The following is a 19,043-nucleotide window of genomic DNA, read 5'->3' as shown; positions in this document are numbered from 1 at the left end:
TCAACAACCACAACAAAGAGTGTGTCCTTCTGCATCATGTGTTATGGGGGAGAAGGTGGCTCAAATGACCTGGCACACCCATCAAGGAAAAGTCAATTGGCTTGGGCCTTATTGGGAGGATTCTGTCAAGGCTCTGGCCCCCTTTCCATCCTGGCCCTTGGGTAGCCTCTCTGGGGAGAGAGGGTCTGTCTTCTTAGAACACAGGGAGAAATGGGAAGACTGACTAGGAAGCCCTGGCCCAGACACCAGGGGTGGTTGCCTTAGGTTTCTGCTGTGAAGGTCACTCACTGCCTGGAGGGACACAAAGTGGGGCCCTGAGTTGCCACAGAACTGTCCCCATTAGCACCTGTGGAACCCTGGGCTTTATGACTTGCAAGAGCAAAGGCAAATTGGGAGAGTAAGTAGGGGCCTGGGAGGGAGGGGAGCAGGTTGAGGGGTAGGACCCAGGAGGCAGACAGGGCATTGGAGGTGGGAAATCGTGGGCCCCACTATTGGGAATTGAAACACTCAGATCATGGACTCAGCTAGAAGGACATCCAACCTCATTTTCTGGTGGGGGAAATGGAAGTAAGTCTAGGGAAGGGAAATGACTTGCCCAAGGTCATAGGAGCACATCTCTGAGTTGTCCTTCCTCTGGTATCAGCCTACATTCTCCTGCGGATGTCTTGTTTGCCGGTACGTGGGTGGAGCTGGGAGGCCTTTTTTGTGCTTCCAATGCTTAGCACGGTAACTGGTATACAGTTGCAGTTTGATAAATCTTGTTGTCTTGCTTTGATTCGACTTAGCAGGTTCTGTGCTCACACTTCACCCCCGTGGATGGGAACCTGCTGGAGTGAGGGAGTTGGTCACGTGACCATTGGTGACTCACTTCCCCTTTGGGCCTTAGTTTCCTCATCTGCAAAGTGGGCAGGGTGGCCTTGAGGCTCTCCAATGTCTTTGTCAACTGTTATTCTGTGGTTCTGAAGATGGGACTTTGTAGGAAGCAGCTGAGCCAGCTTGAGGAAATGAGGTACAGCGGTGGTAATGGTGGAGCTCAGACAGTGGGGAATCTGTCAGAAAAATTGGGGAGCTAGGAACCCCAAAAACACCTGGCCAGAAGCATCCTAGGTCCCAAGATTTGGTATCTATAGTTGGGAGAGCCCTTGGAAGGCCCTAGTTGAACCCCTGTCTTTTCCAAAGGCTTCTGGAAACTGAGGCAGTCCAAGGAGGTGAAGAGGCAGGATTTGACCCCAGGTCTTGTACTCCCAGAGCTTTGGCTTAAGAAGGGGAACTGGGCACATATTCCCACAGCCTCCTGGTTAGTCTGTAGCCTGTATCCAGCATGGGGCTTAGATCTTCAGTAACTCAGTGGAAGGGGGCAAGGCCACAGTCCATCCACAGCCAGCAGGGATGCAGTCCTCGTAGCCCAGGGACAATGCCTCCAAACTGGCCTCTTGGCCCTTGGTAGTCAAAGGCCTTTTCCAGTGACCATCATGGCCCCCATGAAGATGCTGGTAAGGCTGGAGGGAGGTGGGCATGGAGAACCACTCCTCTTAGGTGGAACCAGGGCAGGAGCCAGAGCAAACAGCAAACATGTTTAACTGGTTTGGGGCAGGACTTCAGAGGGGGTGGAGAGAGGGGACCCTGCCAGTCCCCCGGGCCATTCAGCCCGAACCTTGCCCTTGGCCCCAGCCCTTCAGCGCCTTCTCTCTCCAGTTCTTCATGGCAACAGAAATTCTGTTTTGTGGGAACTCAGGGCCCCACTTTGTGTCCCTCCAGGTAGTGAGTGACCTTCATAGCAGAAGACCCAGGGCCTTCCTCCCCCAGTGGGCAGAGCGGGACAGTTGCTTCCAATTTGAGGAGGCATCATACAAGCTGGCTTCCCTAATTTGTTGGAGTCTTTTTTGTAGGAAGTTTCTCCAGATGAATGGGAATCAGCAAAGATCTCCAGGAAGGCTGGCCAGCCTGTGAGGTAGGTGGCATGGAAGGGGTGGGCCTGGTGTGGTGTGGACATTGGGCTAGCCAGCTGGCTGAGTTTATAGCCCCTCCTCTGGTGCTCCCAGGACCCCCTAGCCTGACCAACTGCCCCAAGAAACAAACAGCAGAGGGGGTAAGGGAGCCCTGGACTGGGCAGCCAGGAGCAGAGCCTCCCTCGGGTGCTGCCGGGATAGTCTGGGATCAGAAGGGAAGCTGCTCCTATCTTGGCATCTGCTCTCCCTGCCAGCCAGAAGGTGGGTGAAGGCAGCACTTCCAGGGGCCCTGCCCAGGAGACCATGGAGCAGCCAGGCACACCTGTGTGTCCTCCCAGAACATGCCTGTTAGTGCAGGTGGCCAGGGCAGGCCGATGGCATTGCTTCCTTTAGGAGTAGATGGCAAGTACCTGGTCTGGAGGCTTCCCCACCAGCTGCAACTTCCTAAGGGGACATGCTTGTAACCCAGCTGCTAGGCTCAGAGGGATGTGTGTGTGGTGTATGTGATAGGGTGTGGGATGTGTGGTATCATGTGTGATGTGTGTTGTGTTGTATGTGTGTGTGATGTGGTATGATATGGCATGTGTGGTATGTGTGATGTGGTGTGTATGTGATGTGGGCTGGTATATGTGATATGGTATGTATATGTACGTGTGTGTTTGTGGTATGGTATGTGTGTTTGTGTGTAGTATGTGTGTTTGTGTGAAGCCCATCAGTGGTAATGGGGAGCATCTTTGTGCCTAGCCCCAACCTTCTCACCCCACCCTGTAAGTCTGTGAGAAGAGAGGGTGAGTCTGCCCTCAGGGAGCTCCGGGTCTACTTGGGGAGGCAAGTTGGGAACCGATGACCTGAGCAGCCTGTGTGTGCCAAACCCAAGAAGAAGAGCTGAGCTGCTTCATGGACAAAGTGAAGCCAGGGGCCTGACACATCTGCTTCATCTCTGGGCCTCAGTTTCCTCATCTATTAAATGAATGGGATAATAATAGCTACATTCCTTACTTCCATACTTGTTGTGAGAAAAGGGCCTTTTCAGCCTAAAGGTGCTAAAGTCACGTGAGCCTCCAAGGTGGGGATAGACAGGAAGGAGACAAGTGTGATACCCTAGGGAACCTCAGTAGTAATGTGGGGACAAGCAGGTTGACACTAGATTGTGGTGGAGGAGCCAGGGAGCCATGGAAAGGTTTTTGGGCCAAGCTGTGAAGCAATCCAATGACTGTTGGGGACCACGGACATGGGAGTGGCCTGCAGCCTGGGCAGTGATGAGGCCCCAGGTTTAGCCAGGGGGAGTTTTAGAGAACAAATGGACATGATGATGACTGACTGGCATGTCTGATGTGGATGGGTGGGCAGGCATGGGAGGTCAGTCTTGGCCAAAGACTCTTTTTACATACTTTACATACTTTTTACATATCCCCACTGCCTGGCACATAGTAGGCACTTCATAGATGTTTCTTGACTATTGTTATTGACTGTGCATTGGAGGCGATAGTGAGGCTTGTCAGTGAAGCCAATGAAGCAGAGAAGGCATAGTCACAGAATGATGTTTGATTGAAAGCCATGTCGGGCAGGTGGGCATTTAGTAGTGTCAGAGGGAGTCTCTTGCAGGGAGGGGGAGCAGTGGGCTGCCTAGGTGGCCACCATTACTCCCTGTGAGAGCAGAGAACAGACAGCTCACCCCAAAAGGTCCCAGCAGGCCAGAGAACAGCCAAATCTAATAAGGTGAAACCTAATAAGGATAAGTGGAAAGGCCTGTACTTAGGTTGGGGGAAAAATGCACTCCTCAAATGCGGGCTGGGAGCTCTAGCTGACTGAGAGTTCCCTCTTGGCTACCACTGGGATGTGGCCGCCCAAAGGAGCAGGCCTGACGTGTGCTGAATGAGGAGGCAATGGACCTACAGCCCTCTGCCCAGTGAAACCTCAGACCCCAGTTGGGGGCATGTGGCCAAGCCCAAGTAAGAGGTATGAGGAAGAACATTGGCATCCCAGAGTGGGTCCAAGGGAGGAACTCGAGAGGGATCATTCAGCCTGGACAAGAGAAGGCTTAGTTGGCACCAAGCATTTGGAAAGTTGGCATATAGAAAAGAGCTGTTTGACCCCAATGGGAAGACACAGGAACAGTGGAGGGTAGGGAGGGCATTGACCAGGATGCCTTGGGAGGCAATGCCCTGACCCTCACCAGTGCTGTTCAGACGTACCTCAAGTAAGGCCTGGACTCAGGCCACAGCATCATTGCTCAGGGAGCTATTGGAAGGCTGAGAAGGGGTCAACCGTTCAACTTGCTGCCCTGGCCCAAGGTTCCTATGGTCTTTGGGAACTGACCAGGTTTGAGGGTGAGGCGGCTATTGGGAGGAGTACAGAGAAGGGGGGAAAATGTGATCCTTGGTCCTGTCCCACGGAGCTTAGCTAATAATATGTCTCTTATTTAGCCTTGGTCTCCATGGTGATCAGTTATTCTGGCTGATGAGTTAATTGAACCACCAGAATTTCCTGCCACTGGACAATGCTTAGCCCAAAAGCTAAGATCGAAAAGCAGGCTGTCAGACACTTTAGAAACTGATAAGAAGATGGCCTTTAAAAGCCCTGAGGGGCACTTAGCACAACTGGTTCAGCCCAGATGGGGTCATGAGGGTCCCAGAAATCATTGGCTTCGACCCCTACATTGTATAAGTCAAGAAACTGAAACCCTGAGAAGTAGCATGACTTCAGGGAGACCTGAGTTCAGATCCAAATCCAGTCACTTAACTTCATCTGCCTCAGTTTCCTTACCTCTATACTGGGGATAATGATTACATTTAGCTCCCAAAGTTGTTTTGTAAACCTTAATGCATCATATAAAGGCCAGCTATTATCATTATTTCCCACAATCACCCTGCTAGCAAGTAGGAGGGCCAGAATTTGAACCAAATCTCCTTTGGACTCTTTCTCCTGTGTCCCACTATCTCTTATGTACATGAACATATACATGTAGACACATGGTCTGTCTGCTGCCAAGCTTGTGCCCCCATGAATCTCTGTGCTTTCTGGAGACAAACACTAGCCTTGGAGTTAAGGGATAGAGCTTTGGGGTCAGCTGCACTCTTGCCTTGCTGGGTGACTATGGGCAGGCCTCTCCCAGCGCTGTCACAGTGGGAATCCAACTAGCCTCTCTACTGTTTTCCAGGGACCGGTCTCATTATAAGTTTGGCTGCCCACGCTCTTGCTTCGAGAATCCTGGGCATGAATGGTCAGCATGCTACCGAGTGGCTTCTTCCCTTGACCTTTTGTGCGACTACGATCACTCAGTGGGGACTCTGATGGGCAGTGCTATCTACGAGCAGGGCAGCCTGGTGCCACCATTGCCCCGTCCGCTTCGGGATCGGGCCTTCTCAGAGAGTCACATCAACTTGGACCCCCCAAGCACACGGGCTAGAGAGAAAAGAGAGCTCTTGGCCAAAGTGGATGAGACTCGGCCAGATCCTCTGGGAGCAAGAAAGAAGGCCCCACCTCCCCCACGGCCCCCACCTCCCAACTGGGCGAAGTATAGGGGCCACCGGCTCTCTCACCACTCCCAGTATGCCAGCTTAGAGACCTCAGGTGGCCGAAGGTCTGACACAACCTTGGAGCAGCCTCGCCCCCAGAGGAGTCAGGGGGAGGTGGTAAGGAAGCGATCTCAGAGCCTCCCCCCAGAGCCGCTGCCCAGAGACTTCCCTCCACAATCTGCAGGTGACAGGCCCGGGCTGGAGCAGCCTGGCCCTCAGTACTACCACCCTGGTGGGGTATGGAGAATGCCGGAGCAGTTGGGTCTCAAGCCAGACCCTTTGACCTCAGCCAGGCAAGTCTTTGTATAAGGCCCAGGGGCCCCTAGGGCAGACTGTCCTAGGCTGGCCCTCTACCTTGAACTGGATGATTTCTCTCCAGCCTCTTAGCTTGCTCTGAGCAGGCTGTGGGCCTCTTCTCATCTTCCTTCTTCCTTCAGAGATAAGGAACACGGGCATCCTTCCTCCCCTCTCTGCTCCCTGTTCGTTCAGGCATCATCTCTGCAAGGCTTCTGTGCACTGTGCTACACAGTACTGCCCACCCTACTGGCATGGCCCATAATGGGTTCCCCACTGCCAGCTCTCCCCGATTCACTGTTGGAAGCCCTTATGGCCTTTGCATGTCCACCCATACTTTAGAGAGGCTCTTGCTTGCTCTGCTCATAGGCTCCTTTAAAGCCCTCTTTGGACACACCTAAGGCTCTGAGACAGACTGGCACAGGTTCACATAGCTGCCAAGCTGGGTGCCCTTCCCCCTGCACCAAGTCCATCGCTTCAATTCAATTTCCAAGGCTTTTTATTGACAATCAGCTGGTTCCTGGAAAATTGATTAGGCCAATTTATTGGGAGGAGCCATTGCCCATATGGGACTTCTCAGCCTGGATTGAATCCCATTTTCTCCCTGAACCCCATCTCACTAATCCTAGATGGTCCTGTACTACCTATTCTCCTAACTAGCCTGCCTTTCTCCTGCTTGTTTGCAGGATGAGATGAGGGTGGGGTCTTCATTATTCCCCTGGCCCCCGAGCAAGCAGCTCAACTTCCCCCAGGGTCGGTGATAGTAGCATTGAAGGCACATGTCTGTAGCAGGACAAATCTCCGACTCTGATCCCAAATCCTAGCTACCCCACCTGGGTGGCCAGGCGGTTGCCTATCTCCAGTGTCTGGAGGCTCCTCCAATTCCATGCTCTTAATCTGAACTGAAGGATCAATGGTCCCCAGAAGCCCCTTCGCTGGCTCTGTACACAAAAGCATATGCCTGGGAGCCAGAAGGGAAGAACATTTCTCTGGCACAGGGCCCAGTGGTGGCCAGAGGGGCCAATAGTAAGAGTACCAGAAGGAAGTCTTGGCCAAAGCATTGGTCAGCCTAGAACGCTGCTTTGTCACGTCCATATGCAAGCCCCTGAATTTACAGAGAAGACAGTTTGAGACAAGCCCAACAGGGAGGGGCCTTAGACCATCCAAGCTGGCAGGGACATCCCCTTGCTCATTTTCCAGAAGAGGCCAAGGCCTCACGAGGGGAAGGGGCCATGCTTGTAGTCCAAGGTTACTGAGCTTTGAGGCTCAGCTTTGCTAATGCCCAGCTCACTTCTCTTGTGCCTGGCCCATCTCTTTGGAGAGCCCTTACTCAGCATCCAGGGGAGTAAAGGCCTTTAGGAATCACTGGTATTCTCCCCCTCCCTTTTCCCATTTCGCCACCAAGTCCTTTTCCTGCTCCATGCCTTTCCCTTTCTGAGCCCAGGAAATTGCATCATATTATGAGATCCCTTCCAGCTCTGACATTCCATGTTCTAAGATCCCTTCCAGTTCTGGACATTTTATGTTCCAAAGTTCCTTCTAGGGCTAATATTTTGTGTTCTAAGGTCATTTCCAACTCTGATGTTCTTTGATCTAAGTTCTAAGGTCATCTCCACTTCTGACATCCCATGTTCTAAGGTCCCTTCTAGTTCTGACATTTCCTATTCCAAAATCCTTCCCACCTCTAACATTGCAATGTTCCAAAGTCCTTTCCAGTAGCGACATCTCATCTTCTAAGGTCTCTACCAGTTCTGACATTTTGTTCTAAAGCCCCTTCTAGCTCTTAGATGATCCAAAGTCCCTGCCATTTGTAACATTCGGTGTCTCTTCCAGTTGTGCCACTCTTTGTTCTAAGATCCTTCCAGTTCTGACATTCTGTGTTCTAAGGTCCCTTCCAACTCTGACATTTTAAGGCTTCTTGTCCAGTTCTGGCCTTCCCTCCCTTTTAACTCTGACGCTCTGGTAGTCTAAGTGGGAACCTGCTGGCTAATCCGTGGAGGCAATAATTTGCTCCCCAATCCTAAGAGCTGATGGTCTTGCCTTTTTCTTTTCTCTCTTCTCCTCCAAAGATCTGAAGCACTGGTAGAAGAACAGCCCAAAGCCAAAGACAGCTGGAGTCAGGCCCGTTCACCTGCTGAGGAGCAGTACCGCCTAGTTAACTGGAGCCCAGAGCAGCAACGGCTCAGCCCTGCCGGTCTTGGTGAGTCATTGATGATGGAGGGTGCTGGGAGATCTGGGGGACAGGCACTAACTTCCCACTTTGTCCTGTAGCTACAGAGGAATCTGGGCCTGTTCAGGACATCACAGAGGTTGAGACCTGCCGCTTGGTCTCAACACGGAGGTCAGCCTCGACCCACATCAACTCGGAGGAACTAATGAGAGATGTGGCAGACAGGGATCGGTCACTGGCTGGCATTCTGAACTCAGCCTCCAACATGGTGACGGTTGCAGAGGTCATGGGTGATCTCTTCTCTACAGATGATCTGCCTTGGAAAAAACATGTCCGCCAGGATTGGCATTTGGTCAGAAGAAGACAGGAGGTAGCCAAGGAAAGGTAGAGCCTTTGTTCTAAGTAGGCAGACTTGGGGGAGTGGGGTGGTGAGGGGAATAACCCTCTGACTGGCTGTTGTGCCTCCTGGGCCTTCTGATTTCTCCCCAGTCCAATCCAGTAGCTTATATTGAAGTGCCTACTATGTGTCAGACACTGGAGTTAAAGAGATAAAATGAAAAACAGTACTTTCCCCTCAAAGAACTTACTTTCAACAGCAAAGGGCAGATAGGTAGGAGTGTGTGTGTGTGTGTGTGTGTGTGATCAGAAGGGGATGCAAAAAAAGACTCCTTGTAGGTGGTGGCATGTGAGCTGAAGGAAGCTGCAAGTGGGAAAGGGAGGCACACCCAGAGTTGGAAGATAGTGGAAGTCATGTTTGGGAATACTGAATGTGTCTTTCTGGCTGGTGTGGACAGTGTGTAAAAGGGAGTCATTTGCAGGAAGCCCAGACATGCTTTTGCAGATTGTAGAGGGCTCAGCTGACATGTTCTCCTCAAGGTCACTGGGAAGCATCTAAAGCCCTTGCTTTTGGAAGCTCACTGTGCCAGCTGTGGGAAGGCTGGATGGTGGAGGAGAGAGCAGGAGCAGGAAGGCTCATAAGGAGGACCAAGGGTCTGGCCTAAGCTGGTAGCTGTGGGACTGGGAGAAGGGGCTGCTGCCTGCAGGGCCAAGGGAAGATCAAGGGCCATCCTTGGGTATGTGGAGACTTGTCCTGGTGGAAGTTTGCTGGGTTTTCTCCTAGACACAGTAGATAAAGCCTTACCTTGGAAACCTGTGATTCTTCTTGAGTTTGTTATGAAGGTGCAAGGCTCATATTGACCCCAGATCATCCTGCCCTGCTGAGGATGACCCAGGGATGACTCCTGGGACTTTCTTGGCTGGGGAGCAGAGGAGAAGCTGCCTTCATTTATGATTTCTGTTCCCTGAGCGTTTGGCTTCTCAGTGACCTCCTATCAACATGCATCTAGCATGATGTGGACAGCATGGCAGGGGATAGGGTGGGGAGAACCTTGTATAGTTCTTCCAGTTGATGGCCCTTGCCTGGGACCCTGGGAGGCAGCCCCCTTCAGCTCAGCTCTGGTTCTGTGCTTTCCCAGGCAGGAATTCCAACCCATCTCCCCCCCGCCACCACCTGGCAGCTTCAGCAGCCCCACCAGCCCCACCAGCCCCACTTCCTACTCTGCCTACTACAACACCTCAGCTGGTAAGGCAGAATTGTTGAACAAGATGAAGGAGCTGTCCCAGTTGGCCAAGGACTCCCTGGGAGAGGCTGAAGTGGACCATGAGCTGGCTCAAAAGAAGGTAGGGGGAGGGCTTGGGAAGGGTGCAGTGCCACCAAAGAGTCTACCTGTCTTCATCACCAAAGCTAGCCCCAGTAGGCTATGGAGGCAGATTGCTAATGGGCAAGTGACCCTCATTATACCCTTCTATATGGTGCTACTAGGTGACTACCTTTCTTGCCTACTTCTTAGGCTTTTCCATTCTCTGCTAGGCCCAGCCTCCTGTCCTTTGCCTCTGTGCCCAGGGCCTCTGAGGACTGGACTGGTCCTTAATGAGCCCCCCTCCCTCCCTCCTGACCTGTCCTTGCCAGTCAGCCCCTGCCCAAGCCCAGTCCAAATTGATGGGCACTGAGAAGACTGGAGAGGCGAAGCCATTAGTGAAGTTAAGTGCTTGTTTGTCAGGCTGATTGGGCCCCTTTAGAACAGGTACACGGAGGATGTTCTCTCTCCATAAGCGCAACAATCCCCCCCCCCTCCCATTTTTCCTCTAAACACGATCAGCTTGTTTTTTTAATCTGATTCCTGGAATCCCTTCGCCCTCTGTCCATACGATTTCATAAGCAAATAGTGTTGCCATGGCAACATTGCCAGGCTACTCTCCCATCTCTTGCTATCCGAACCTCCCAGAAATTGTACCTGGGCCTCTGGTCCTCTCTGAGGCAGAGGCATGGGGCTGTGTGAGAAGGAGCAGCCCCTCCCCCTCCCCACTCCTGAAAGAACAGGCCAGCAGCTGTGACCTGGGGCCCCTGCCTCCTCACGGATTTCCTGGAGTTGCTCACAGACATGGGCTATCTCTGTCTGCCCCTAGCTTACTCAGGCCAGGAGCTCTGCAGGAGCAAATTTAATAAAGGAGGAGAAGGAGGACAGGAGATAACGAAACCCAGAGCCAGAGATGTCAGGGGGAGTGGGGGGTCCAGGAAGCCTTTTTTTTTTTTTTACTGGAGGGGGGCAGTCAGGAAGACAGCCTGGAGACACCACTGTGCTGCAACCTCATTGCAAATGCCCTAAGAAGGCTGGAGTCCTTCTTGCTACAGTTTTCCCAGGCCCACTTCTACATTTGGAGGTTCAGCTCATGCTGACCAGATCTCCCATTTGGCATCCCCTCCCCCATCAAGAAGGCAGGGCCAGCCCTGGAGGCCTCTGGGAAATCTCTTTTGGGAAACTTTCTCTCAAGCCATTGTCCAAACACGGAATAACAGCAAGCTAAGGGCTTAACATCTTGTCCTGGGTCAGGCCCAGGGTCTCGCTCCTCCCCTCCCCTCAGGATCTGGAAATCCTGATGTCCTAGGTGATCCTAGGCCAGGCCACGAGAAACCTGCAGCTTCATGAAACGACACACTTCCGAACCCCCAGAGCAGTCAAGTTGGGGCCCAGTGACGAGGAGGAGCTAGGAAAGTTTTGGTTTGGAAGGCCCCAGTTGCGGAGTTAGGAAGTGGCCACACTAGGAGTATAGAGAGTTGGACAGGTTCTTCAAAGGCCGGCCAGTTCTGGCTGTACCTGACCAAGAATCCCATCCTACATTGTCTAAAGAATCTGGTTTCAAACCCCAGCTCTCCCACTCAGTTCCTGTGTGACCTTGAGCATGCCCTTTTTCTAATCCAGGCCTCAATTTTCTCCACTGTAAAATGAGGAGGTTGGAATACGTAAACTTTGAGCGTCCTTCCAACTTCAGATCTACGATAGGCCTATGCTCCTCTAAGTTTGGGCTTGCACACCTTCAGTGAAGGGAACCTCACTACCTCCTGAGGTGTACTTGGGAGAATACACAGCTCCTGCCTAGAAAATGAGCCTGCACTGGCCCTCATTGGCAGTTCTGGGTGACCTCTTCCCACCATGGCTGCTCCTGGGTCTGCCCTCTTCATGTATCTATCACCAAGCCCTCTCTTCTCCAGGCTCCATGGGCCCACTTGTCCAAGGCTGGGTGCCTTCCTCCAGCCAGTTTGCACCTTTGCACTGGGTACGCTGTCTTTTCTCATCCCTGCTTTGTCCCTCCCTTCTGCTAGCTGCAGCTCATAGCCAGCATCAGCAAGAAGCTGTCTGTGCTGCAGGAGGCCCAGCGGGGGTTGTTGGAGGACATCAGCGCCAACGTGGCACTGGGGGAGGAGGTCGAGGCTGTGCTGAAAGCCGTCTGCAAAGCCAACGAGTTTGACAAGTTTCGGCTGTTTATTGGTGACCTGGACAAGGTGGTCAACTTGCTGCTCTCCCTTTCTGGGAGGCTGGCCAGGGTGGAGAATGCCCTCAACAGCCTGGACCCAGATTCCACTCAGGAGAAGGTAGGGGACAGAGTGGGGGGTGGGGATGCAGGCTGCGCCAGGTTCAGTGGCCTCACGCCTTGGGCAGCAACTGTGGGCCCTTCTTGGGCCTGGGAGGCATGGCCACTTTGGAGTCCTGGTTGGGTCCGGGAGGCTGCTGGGGCCACATACAGATTGCTGTAGGTTAAGTCCTGTCCTCAAAGTCCTGTTAATCCTAGGAGGGGGAGAGGAAGGGAATTAGAGAATCCCCAAATTGGAGGGGACCCCAGAGGGTATAGCTAGCTCACCAGGACTGGGATTTCCAGTATCCCTGACAAGTTATCATCCAGCTTCTACTTGAACACCTTGCACGACAGGAGATTCACTCTGTAGCTTGTGAGGAGCCTGCTCTGACTGGCCCTGAAGTTCCATCATCCACAGAACCAAAACCAGCTCTTATGTCACCTTTCTTTTGCTCCACTTCCTTCCCCCAACACTCCTGGTTTGGGCTTCTGAGGCCAACGAGAGCTCGGCTTGTCCTTTATTTGGCCATGTGAAAACCTTCCAAGATTTGAAGACACTGACCATGCCCTTTCCCTCTCTGAGCCTCACTGGTCCCCTCCCAGCTCGGCATCTGTGCTCCCATGATCCCTTTTCAGTCTTTTTGTCTCCAGCTGTCTGGCATTGTTCTCCTCTGGTTAACATCCTCCTCATTTTGAAATGAGAAAGACAGATCAAGTGGTTGGAGACTAGGCTATGGCCTCTGAGGGGAGAGGGGACAGTTACCTGGCAAGTCCCAGCTCCTTCTTGCGTGAGTGTAATCTCCTACCCTGATGCGCCTTGACCTCTTCCCTTTCCCCAGCTTGCACTGATGGAGAAGAAGCGCCAGCTGACAGAACAGCTGGAAGATGCCAAGGAGCTGAAAGAGCATGTGGACCGGCGGGAAAAAGCCGTGTACAATACGGTGTCCCGCTACCTGCTTCACGAGCAGCTTCAAGATTACCGGCACTTTGTGAAGATGAAGTCAGCCCTCATCATGGAGCAGCGGGAGCTGGAGGAGAAAATCAAACTTGGGGAGGAGCAGCTCAAGTGTCTTCGGGAGAGCCTCCTGCTGGGCCCCCAAGATTTCTGAGGCTCAGAGCAAGGAGGGGGACGTGAGGGAGCCAGGCCCAGAGAGGTGGTCGCAGTCCTGCCCTCCCTCCCTCCATCCACTCACCTTGTGCTAACTGCCCCAGCCCCAAGAAATGCCTTCTGTTGCTAAGAACCCAAAAGATGCCCCCTGCCCCCTCCCAACCCCAGAACCTGCTTACAGACACTTTCCAAGGTAGCTTGCCCGTACCCATGGCATCCTCTGGCCCAATGCTTCCAACAGAGCCTGAGCCCACGCCTGCTAGGTCTATCTCTACCCACAATCATGTCTGCTTACTCGAGTATTCATTCAGCCTGCCTGGCCACCCTCTGGAGAAACTCAGAGGCAGAAAGGAGTGACTCATCTTTTATCTAAAGAAGCCAAACCAAGGGTAGCTTTCCCCTAGAGCCTGACTAGAAAGAGCCAGGGTCAGTCACCAAGCACCACCACAGTGCACATGCACAGAATGGCCAATAGCAACCTTTGCTGGAGGGATCCTTTTCCATGTTTGGCATGCCATAGTGTGAATGCATATGGTGCAGCCTTTCTACCTGGCCCACTGCACTCTGCAGCAGCTGTCTACATTGGTGGAGAAGCAGCAGGGTAAGCCTATCCTTGAGGGCACCACACTGCAGGGCGCCCAAGCCACCTTCCCCTTTGGAATCGAAGCTGGGAGAGAAGGGTTCATCGTTCATTCGTCATATGTTAGCCCTGTTCTTTCCACTATATTTATTTATGCTTTAAACTCCTAATGAAGTGGGTATCTGAAGAGAGGGTCAAAGTTTGTCCCAAGAGAAGGCCCCTGACACCGCCCAATGGCACTGCCATGCTAATGAGAACAAGTTGTCTCCCACACCACGGCCCTGTGCCATTCAGGCTGCCCTTGGAGCCTGCTGCAATTCTCATTGCCTTAGCTGGCAAACATCTGTACCCACATTTCTGGATCCCCAGTCTGTCAAGCTGGTCTCTCACTCATTGTTCTCGATGTGCCACTAGATGTAGAATGTCCTTCACAAAACCCCAAGGGAAACACAAGCACCTGGCCTTGTCTGGTTTGAAGTGGTTCCCTCTCTAGTTCCATTTTGGTGTGTCCTGGTCCAGCAAGATGGCCACCAGACAAGTGGGCTAATGTAGGCCCTCGGTGCTCTTGACCTGAGGGGAGGCAGGGGAGGCTGGATCTCTCAGCTGTAGCTATGGGAAGATGCACTCAGCTTATCTTCTGGCCATGCAGACCAAGGGGGCCCCCTCCCATGATGGCTCTTTGCTTTCACTGGGAGGGTGGGGGTGGGGCAGGACACAAGCAGAGGCTTGGATCTGATGGATGCTGGCATGAAAAAAATAGGGTGGACTGCAGGTGGGTAAGGTGATTGACCCTGGCTTTCTCATCCATCAGAAGCTGGAGGCCAGTGGTAGGGTTTGGTGTGAAGGGTCCCTCAAGGATAACCTGGGGCTTAAGAAATTTGCTAGGACCCAGTGTAGGCTTAGCTCCATCTAAGGTGTCCAGGGCAGCTTTCAGCCAGCCCCAGGACTCTCCATCGCTGAAACAAAGGGCCCAAAGATGACCCTCCCACTGTTGGGTCACATTCCCCAGCCCAGGCAGCCATATTCTCCCCTAGCCTCTGGCCTTTTCTGCCATAGCAAGGGCTAGGGGCAGCAGACTTGCCAAAGAAAGACCAGGGCCTTACTTAAGACAAAGTGGAGGCAGGTAGGTGGGTGTGTTCAAAGCAATATGAATGGAAGCACACGGTAGGTGCAGCAGGGTGGGCTCTGGGGATGAATGGAAGACTTCCAAGGCAGTCATAATAAGCACTAGCACTTAGGGAGCTGGCCTTTATGGGTGCCAAGGCTCCTCACGAAGCAGTGAGCTGGTCCCCCTCCTAGGGTGGGGCCTCAGAGTTCAGACCAGGGAAGGGCAAACTTTATCCTTGGTGTCCCAAACAGGTCAATTCCTCCCCCCCACACCTGCTGCCCTTCAGGGACAGAGCCAGAGCCCCAAGGAGCAAGCCCCACTCACATACACAGCTCATCGGAGCCAGCTGAGGAGAGGGTGGTTCCCCCCTCCCCAAATCCATGCTTGCTCACATGTGCCCTGGGGACCAGCCCTGGTGCAGCTGGGTGCTTTCTGAGGAGGGAGATGCATTAAGCCCAGAGCGGGAGAAGCCCCACTCAGGGAGCCCCCAGCAGTAAATACTGAAGGGGAGCTCCACTATGGGGCTAAAGGTAAGGAGGGGGACAGTAAGAGAGACAGTAGGGGCAGGAGACTGGCAGAGCACAGGGCCCCCTCTGGCCAAGCCTATCTGCCCAGCAACTGAGGCCACCAGAGGGCCCCAGGGAGAAACCCTGGAGGAAGGCCCTGGAATCAGCAAACACTTCACAGCAACAGGGAGCGAGTCCTCACTCCTTTCCTGGTTTTCAGAATCTCATGTTGTGCTTCTGTGTCCTGGTCCCCTAGCCTTACCTTGTAACCTTGGGCCCACTGCATTAAAAGGTGCTAAGAACAAGCTTGTCTTGTGTTTCTTTTGGTGGTGGGGAAGGCTCCCCCATCTCTTCTAGAGGACCCCTTCCCCAAGAGCTCCCCTTCTATTTGAGGGGCCAGAATGTTACGGCAGATTCCATGCATCTTCAGTCACGTCCAAGCTGGACGAGACAAGAGTTTAAGGTCATCTAATCCACTCTGCCCCCTCCTCATTGGACAGAGACTTAACCACAGTCATGCTGGTCATGCAGGTAGGCAGCCTTGGAGGGACGATTGGAACTCAGGCCCTGTGACTGTGGAGTCTGATGCTCTCATGATCTGAAAGGCCCCTGGTGCACTTTGAGGAATGTTTTCTTGGCACCCAGCCCTGACCCAGCAATCCTGAGAGGACGAACCATAGTGGCCCCCAGAAGCTGAGACTAAGTTTCTAGTCACAGATGTGGTTTCCCAATATTACAGAATAAAGTGTTAAAAGGGAGAGATCAAGATATTCGTTGAGTGACTGGCCTAAAAAAAGCTGAGTATGAAGCTCTTTCCCAAGAAGCCCTCTTGGGCCAACTTTGCAAAGGGGTCTCTGCCTCTGTGTCCCCCACTTGGCTCACCTTGGGTAAGCGTGGAGGCCCAGGAGCCGATGTTGGCCTTTTTCAGGAACTGGCCTCAGCCCCAGGATAGCTAGGAGGCTAGCGTAATGTAGAGAACGTAAGACCCGAGCAAGGTGGGTGGCTCCTATCTCACTGTCACTTGAGCAAGTCACTTGTCTCAGGGCCTCAGTTTCCATCTTTGTGGGTTCCACTCTTGGGAATGGGGCAGACTCCGCAGGGGCTGCTCGGTCCTTGCTCCTTTCCACAGATTGCCACATTTGTCCACATTGGGCAGGGAGGTGGGAGGTGGATCTGCAGGCTGTCCCTGAGCCAGAGGAGGTAGTGATGGAAGGAGACAGATCGACTTCCCTGGCCAGAGGCCTTTGCTCACAGTTCAAAATGACTGCCGTGCTCCCCTTCCCTCTCCCTCCCACTCCCACCTCTCTCTGTTGTGATGGGATGAGCCTGGGGCTTCGAATAATCTTGGTGCTGGGGCCTCCAAGCTCCCATATACATCCCAGGCCACAGGCAGAAGGTGCCCAGAATGGAGGAAGAGTGAGGGAGGGAGCAGGGAAGGTGCCTCCCCCCCCAACTCCAGCAGCTCATTCACTCATTCAACATGTTCTTAGTGGAATGAGGGTTGGCCCCAGAGTCAGGTGAAATGTTCTGGATTCAAATCCCAGCACAGATCCTTCCCAGAGAGGGTTCCACAGCTTGTGTCAGAGGGTCCTAGTCAAGGTCACCCACTCATTCACCAAGGCTCTGTGGCACCCATGACCCAATCTTCTATCCAGAAGGCTCTCATTTCTCTGGGGCTTGGAAGTTTACACAGTATTCTTCTCACAACAACCCTGTGAAGGAGGTAATGTGAGGGCTTTTAGCACCCCTATTTTACAGATGAGAAAACTGAGGCTTAGAATGGTGAGGTGACTCTGCCCAGAGTCCCACCCCTAAGAAATGTTACCACTAGCAAAGCAGTGAGGCTTTGAACCCAGGTGGTGACCACAAGGGGAGAGGGAGGGGTCCAAAGTGATGGTGGTACAGTCAGGAGAATAGGTGGGGTAAGGATGAGTTAATTCAGTTTGGGGCACGGTGAGTTTAAGGTTCTGGTGGAACATTCAAGTGGAGACACAGGACTCCTATGGCAGGAAGTGGACAGGGGTCAAGGAGGAGGGGGAGGGCTTAGGACAGTGCCAAATCAGAGACAGGAAGTCTCAGAGGAGTCAGTGGAGAGAAGGGGAGACCAAGGATTGTGGGGCCTCAAGGAGGGAGCTGTCAACTGAGGTCATTAGTGACTTTGGAGTGAGCATGTTCAGTGGTAGGGAGGGGAGCAGAATCCAGATTGTGGAGCTCAGGAAATCTAGTGGCTAGTCGGGACACTGAGGCAATAGACGTAGAGAGAAAGGTTATGGCTAAACGTGGAGCCACTGGAGAGGAAGGGGCTGAAGAAGCTGGAGGGAAACAGGAGAACTGAGGGGGATCGAGGTCCCAGAGATGGCAGGAGAGGGGGACACAGAGAAAAGACACAAGAGAGAGCACCAAGAAGGGCTTAGCACTACTGGGGAGGGAGCTTTCTGCTGAGTGTGGAAGAAGGGATGCATGGATTAAGCCAGCCCTATGAGCCCCAAATCTTTGGGGTGACATTCAAGGCCCTCCACAATGTCACTACCACACCCTTTGCTCTCAGCCCAGCTGAGCTGAGGCCACATCCTGGGTATACAGCCCACCCTTTCCCACTTTTGTGCCTACACCAAAAGAGAAGAAAAGATAAGGACAGAGCCCATGCACGCCTGGATGCCACCCTTCCCAGCTGGGTACACTAGTGTTCTCTATCAAAGTTCTCCATGCATGGGGCAGGGACTGTGACTGGTATCTTCCCCAGTGTTTGGCACACAGTACATGCTCACTAAGTAGGGAGTAGGAAAGCCTAGGTGATTCCACAAGACCAACAATGAGTAAGATCCTGGATGGGCAGAGAGGAGGAGAGGGCAAAGGTGATCTCCTGAGGTGGGTACGGAGGCAGGCCTGCTTGGAGAGCTCTGTGAAGGGGGTGCTCAGGAGCCTGGGCAGAGGGGAGGGCAGTAGTAGCCAGCTTAGGGGCTCTTTTAGGGAAGTGAGAGTGGGCTTGCCATCCTCTGCACATGATATGGCTGGCCTCCAGCTGCGCCCCTTCCTGTGCCCAAGGACTGCTCATCCTCTGAGGCCCAGACATCTAGCAGCATGCCTTGCTATGGCTCTGGCCACCTCCAGATGAGGACTCCCTCACTTCACCAGTACAGCTAAAGCTTCCCCAAGGGGACAAGGAGGGCTGGTGAGCTCAAGGCCAGCCAGCTGGGCAGCCCCCATTTCTCCTGTGAGTGAGCCCCCCATGGCACAGAAAAGTGCCAGGGGGGGCCTTCCTGGCATGGTGGCCAAGAATTTTCCTTACCTTGCTTATCTGGCCTTTTATATGAGTGCTTTGATTCCCCTGTTAATGAAGAGGCTTTGGGCCAACGATGCACTTCACTGTCAGAAGCTTCGTTTCCAGAGGCAGAAATCTTAGAGGAGGCCCAGGGACTGGTTCCAGGAGGTGCCTTCCTGCCCTGCCAGAGCTTGGCAGGAGCTGAAAGCCTGTGAAGCCTGGGCTTACTGGACCCCAGTCCCACTTGCTGGGCCAATCGGTTTTCACTAAATTCACAGAATGGCAGCAACTCTAAGAAGCCCAGGGGCCTTCGAGGTCATGGGATTCCGCTATGTTCAAGGATAGGCCAAGGGTCTGGAATTTTGTCAGCATTGGGATTCCCGGTATGGGAATGCACTTCCACTGACTCAGTTCATCATAACTTGCCCATAAGTCATCATCAACGTTCTAGGGAATTGCCTGAGGCCCCAGTTGTGCGAGGCAGATCTGAACTCAGCTCTTCCTGTTTCCAAGCTGTGTAACATATAAAAAAGGACAAGCGGGCTGCCAAGTTGTCAAGCCTCAGTCTTCACAGCTCTAGACCCTGGAGGCTACCCATTCCGTTCTCCCCTATCTAGCCTTGAGGTGACCTCCTTG

At 53.1% G+C, this 19,043-nt stretch overlaps 1 protein-coding gene across 1 annotated transcript in view; it reads left to right on the top strand.

Annotated features, from left to right (window-relative positions):
* Positions 1-15,450, top strand: part of SHROOM4 (shroom family member 4) — a 116,123-nt gene extending 100,673 nt beyond the window's left edge. The window contains exons 5-11 of the mRNA XM_072626650.1: positions 1,890-1,951; positions 5,110-5,760; positions 7,831-7,961; positions 8,033-8,315; positions 9,407-9,611; positions 11,593-11,862; positions 12,683-15,450. Of these exons, the coding sequence (XP_072482751.1) occupies positions 1,890-1,951; positions 5,110-5,760; positions 7,831-7,961; positions 8,033-8,315; positions 9,407-9,611; positions 11,593-11,862; positions 12,683-12,952 (1,872 nt within the window). The 3' untranslated portion in view covers positions 12,953-15,450. The remainder of the gene's footprint in view (positions 1-1,889; positions 1,952-5,109; positions 5,761-7,830; positions 7,962-8,032; positions 8,316-9,406; positions 9,612-11,592; positions 11,863-12,682) is intronic.
* Positions 15,451-19,043: the final 3,593 nt, after the last annotated feature.

Source organism: Notamacropus eugenii, chromosome X, assembly GCF_028372415.1.
Source record: "Notamacropus eugenii isolate mMacEug1 chromosome X, mMacEug1.pri_v2, whole genome shotgun sequence".
Taxonomy (NCBI): domain Eukaryota; kingdom Metazoa; phylum Chordata; class Mammalia; order Diprotodontia; family Macropodidae; genus Notamacropus; species Notamacropus eugenii.
The sequence above is the reverse complement of the archived record's forward strand: the minus strand, read 5'-3'. Positions and strand labels throughout refer to the sequence as shown.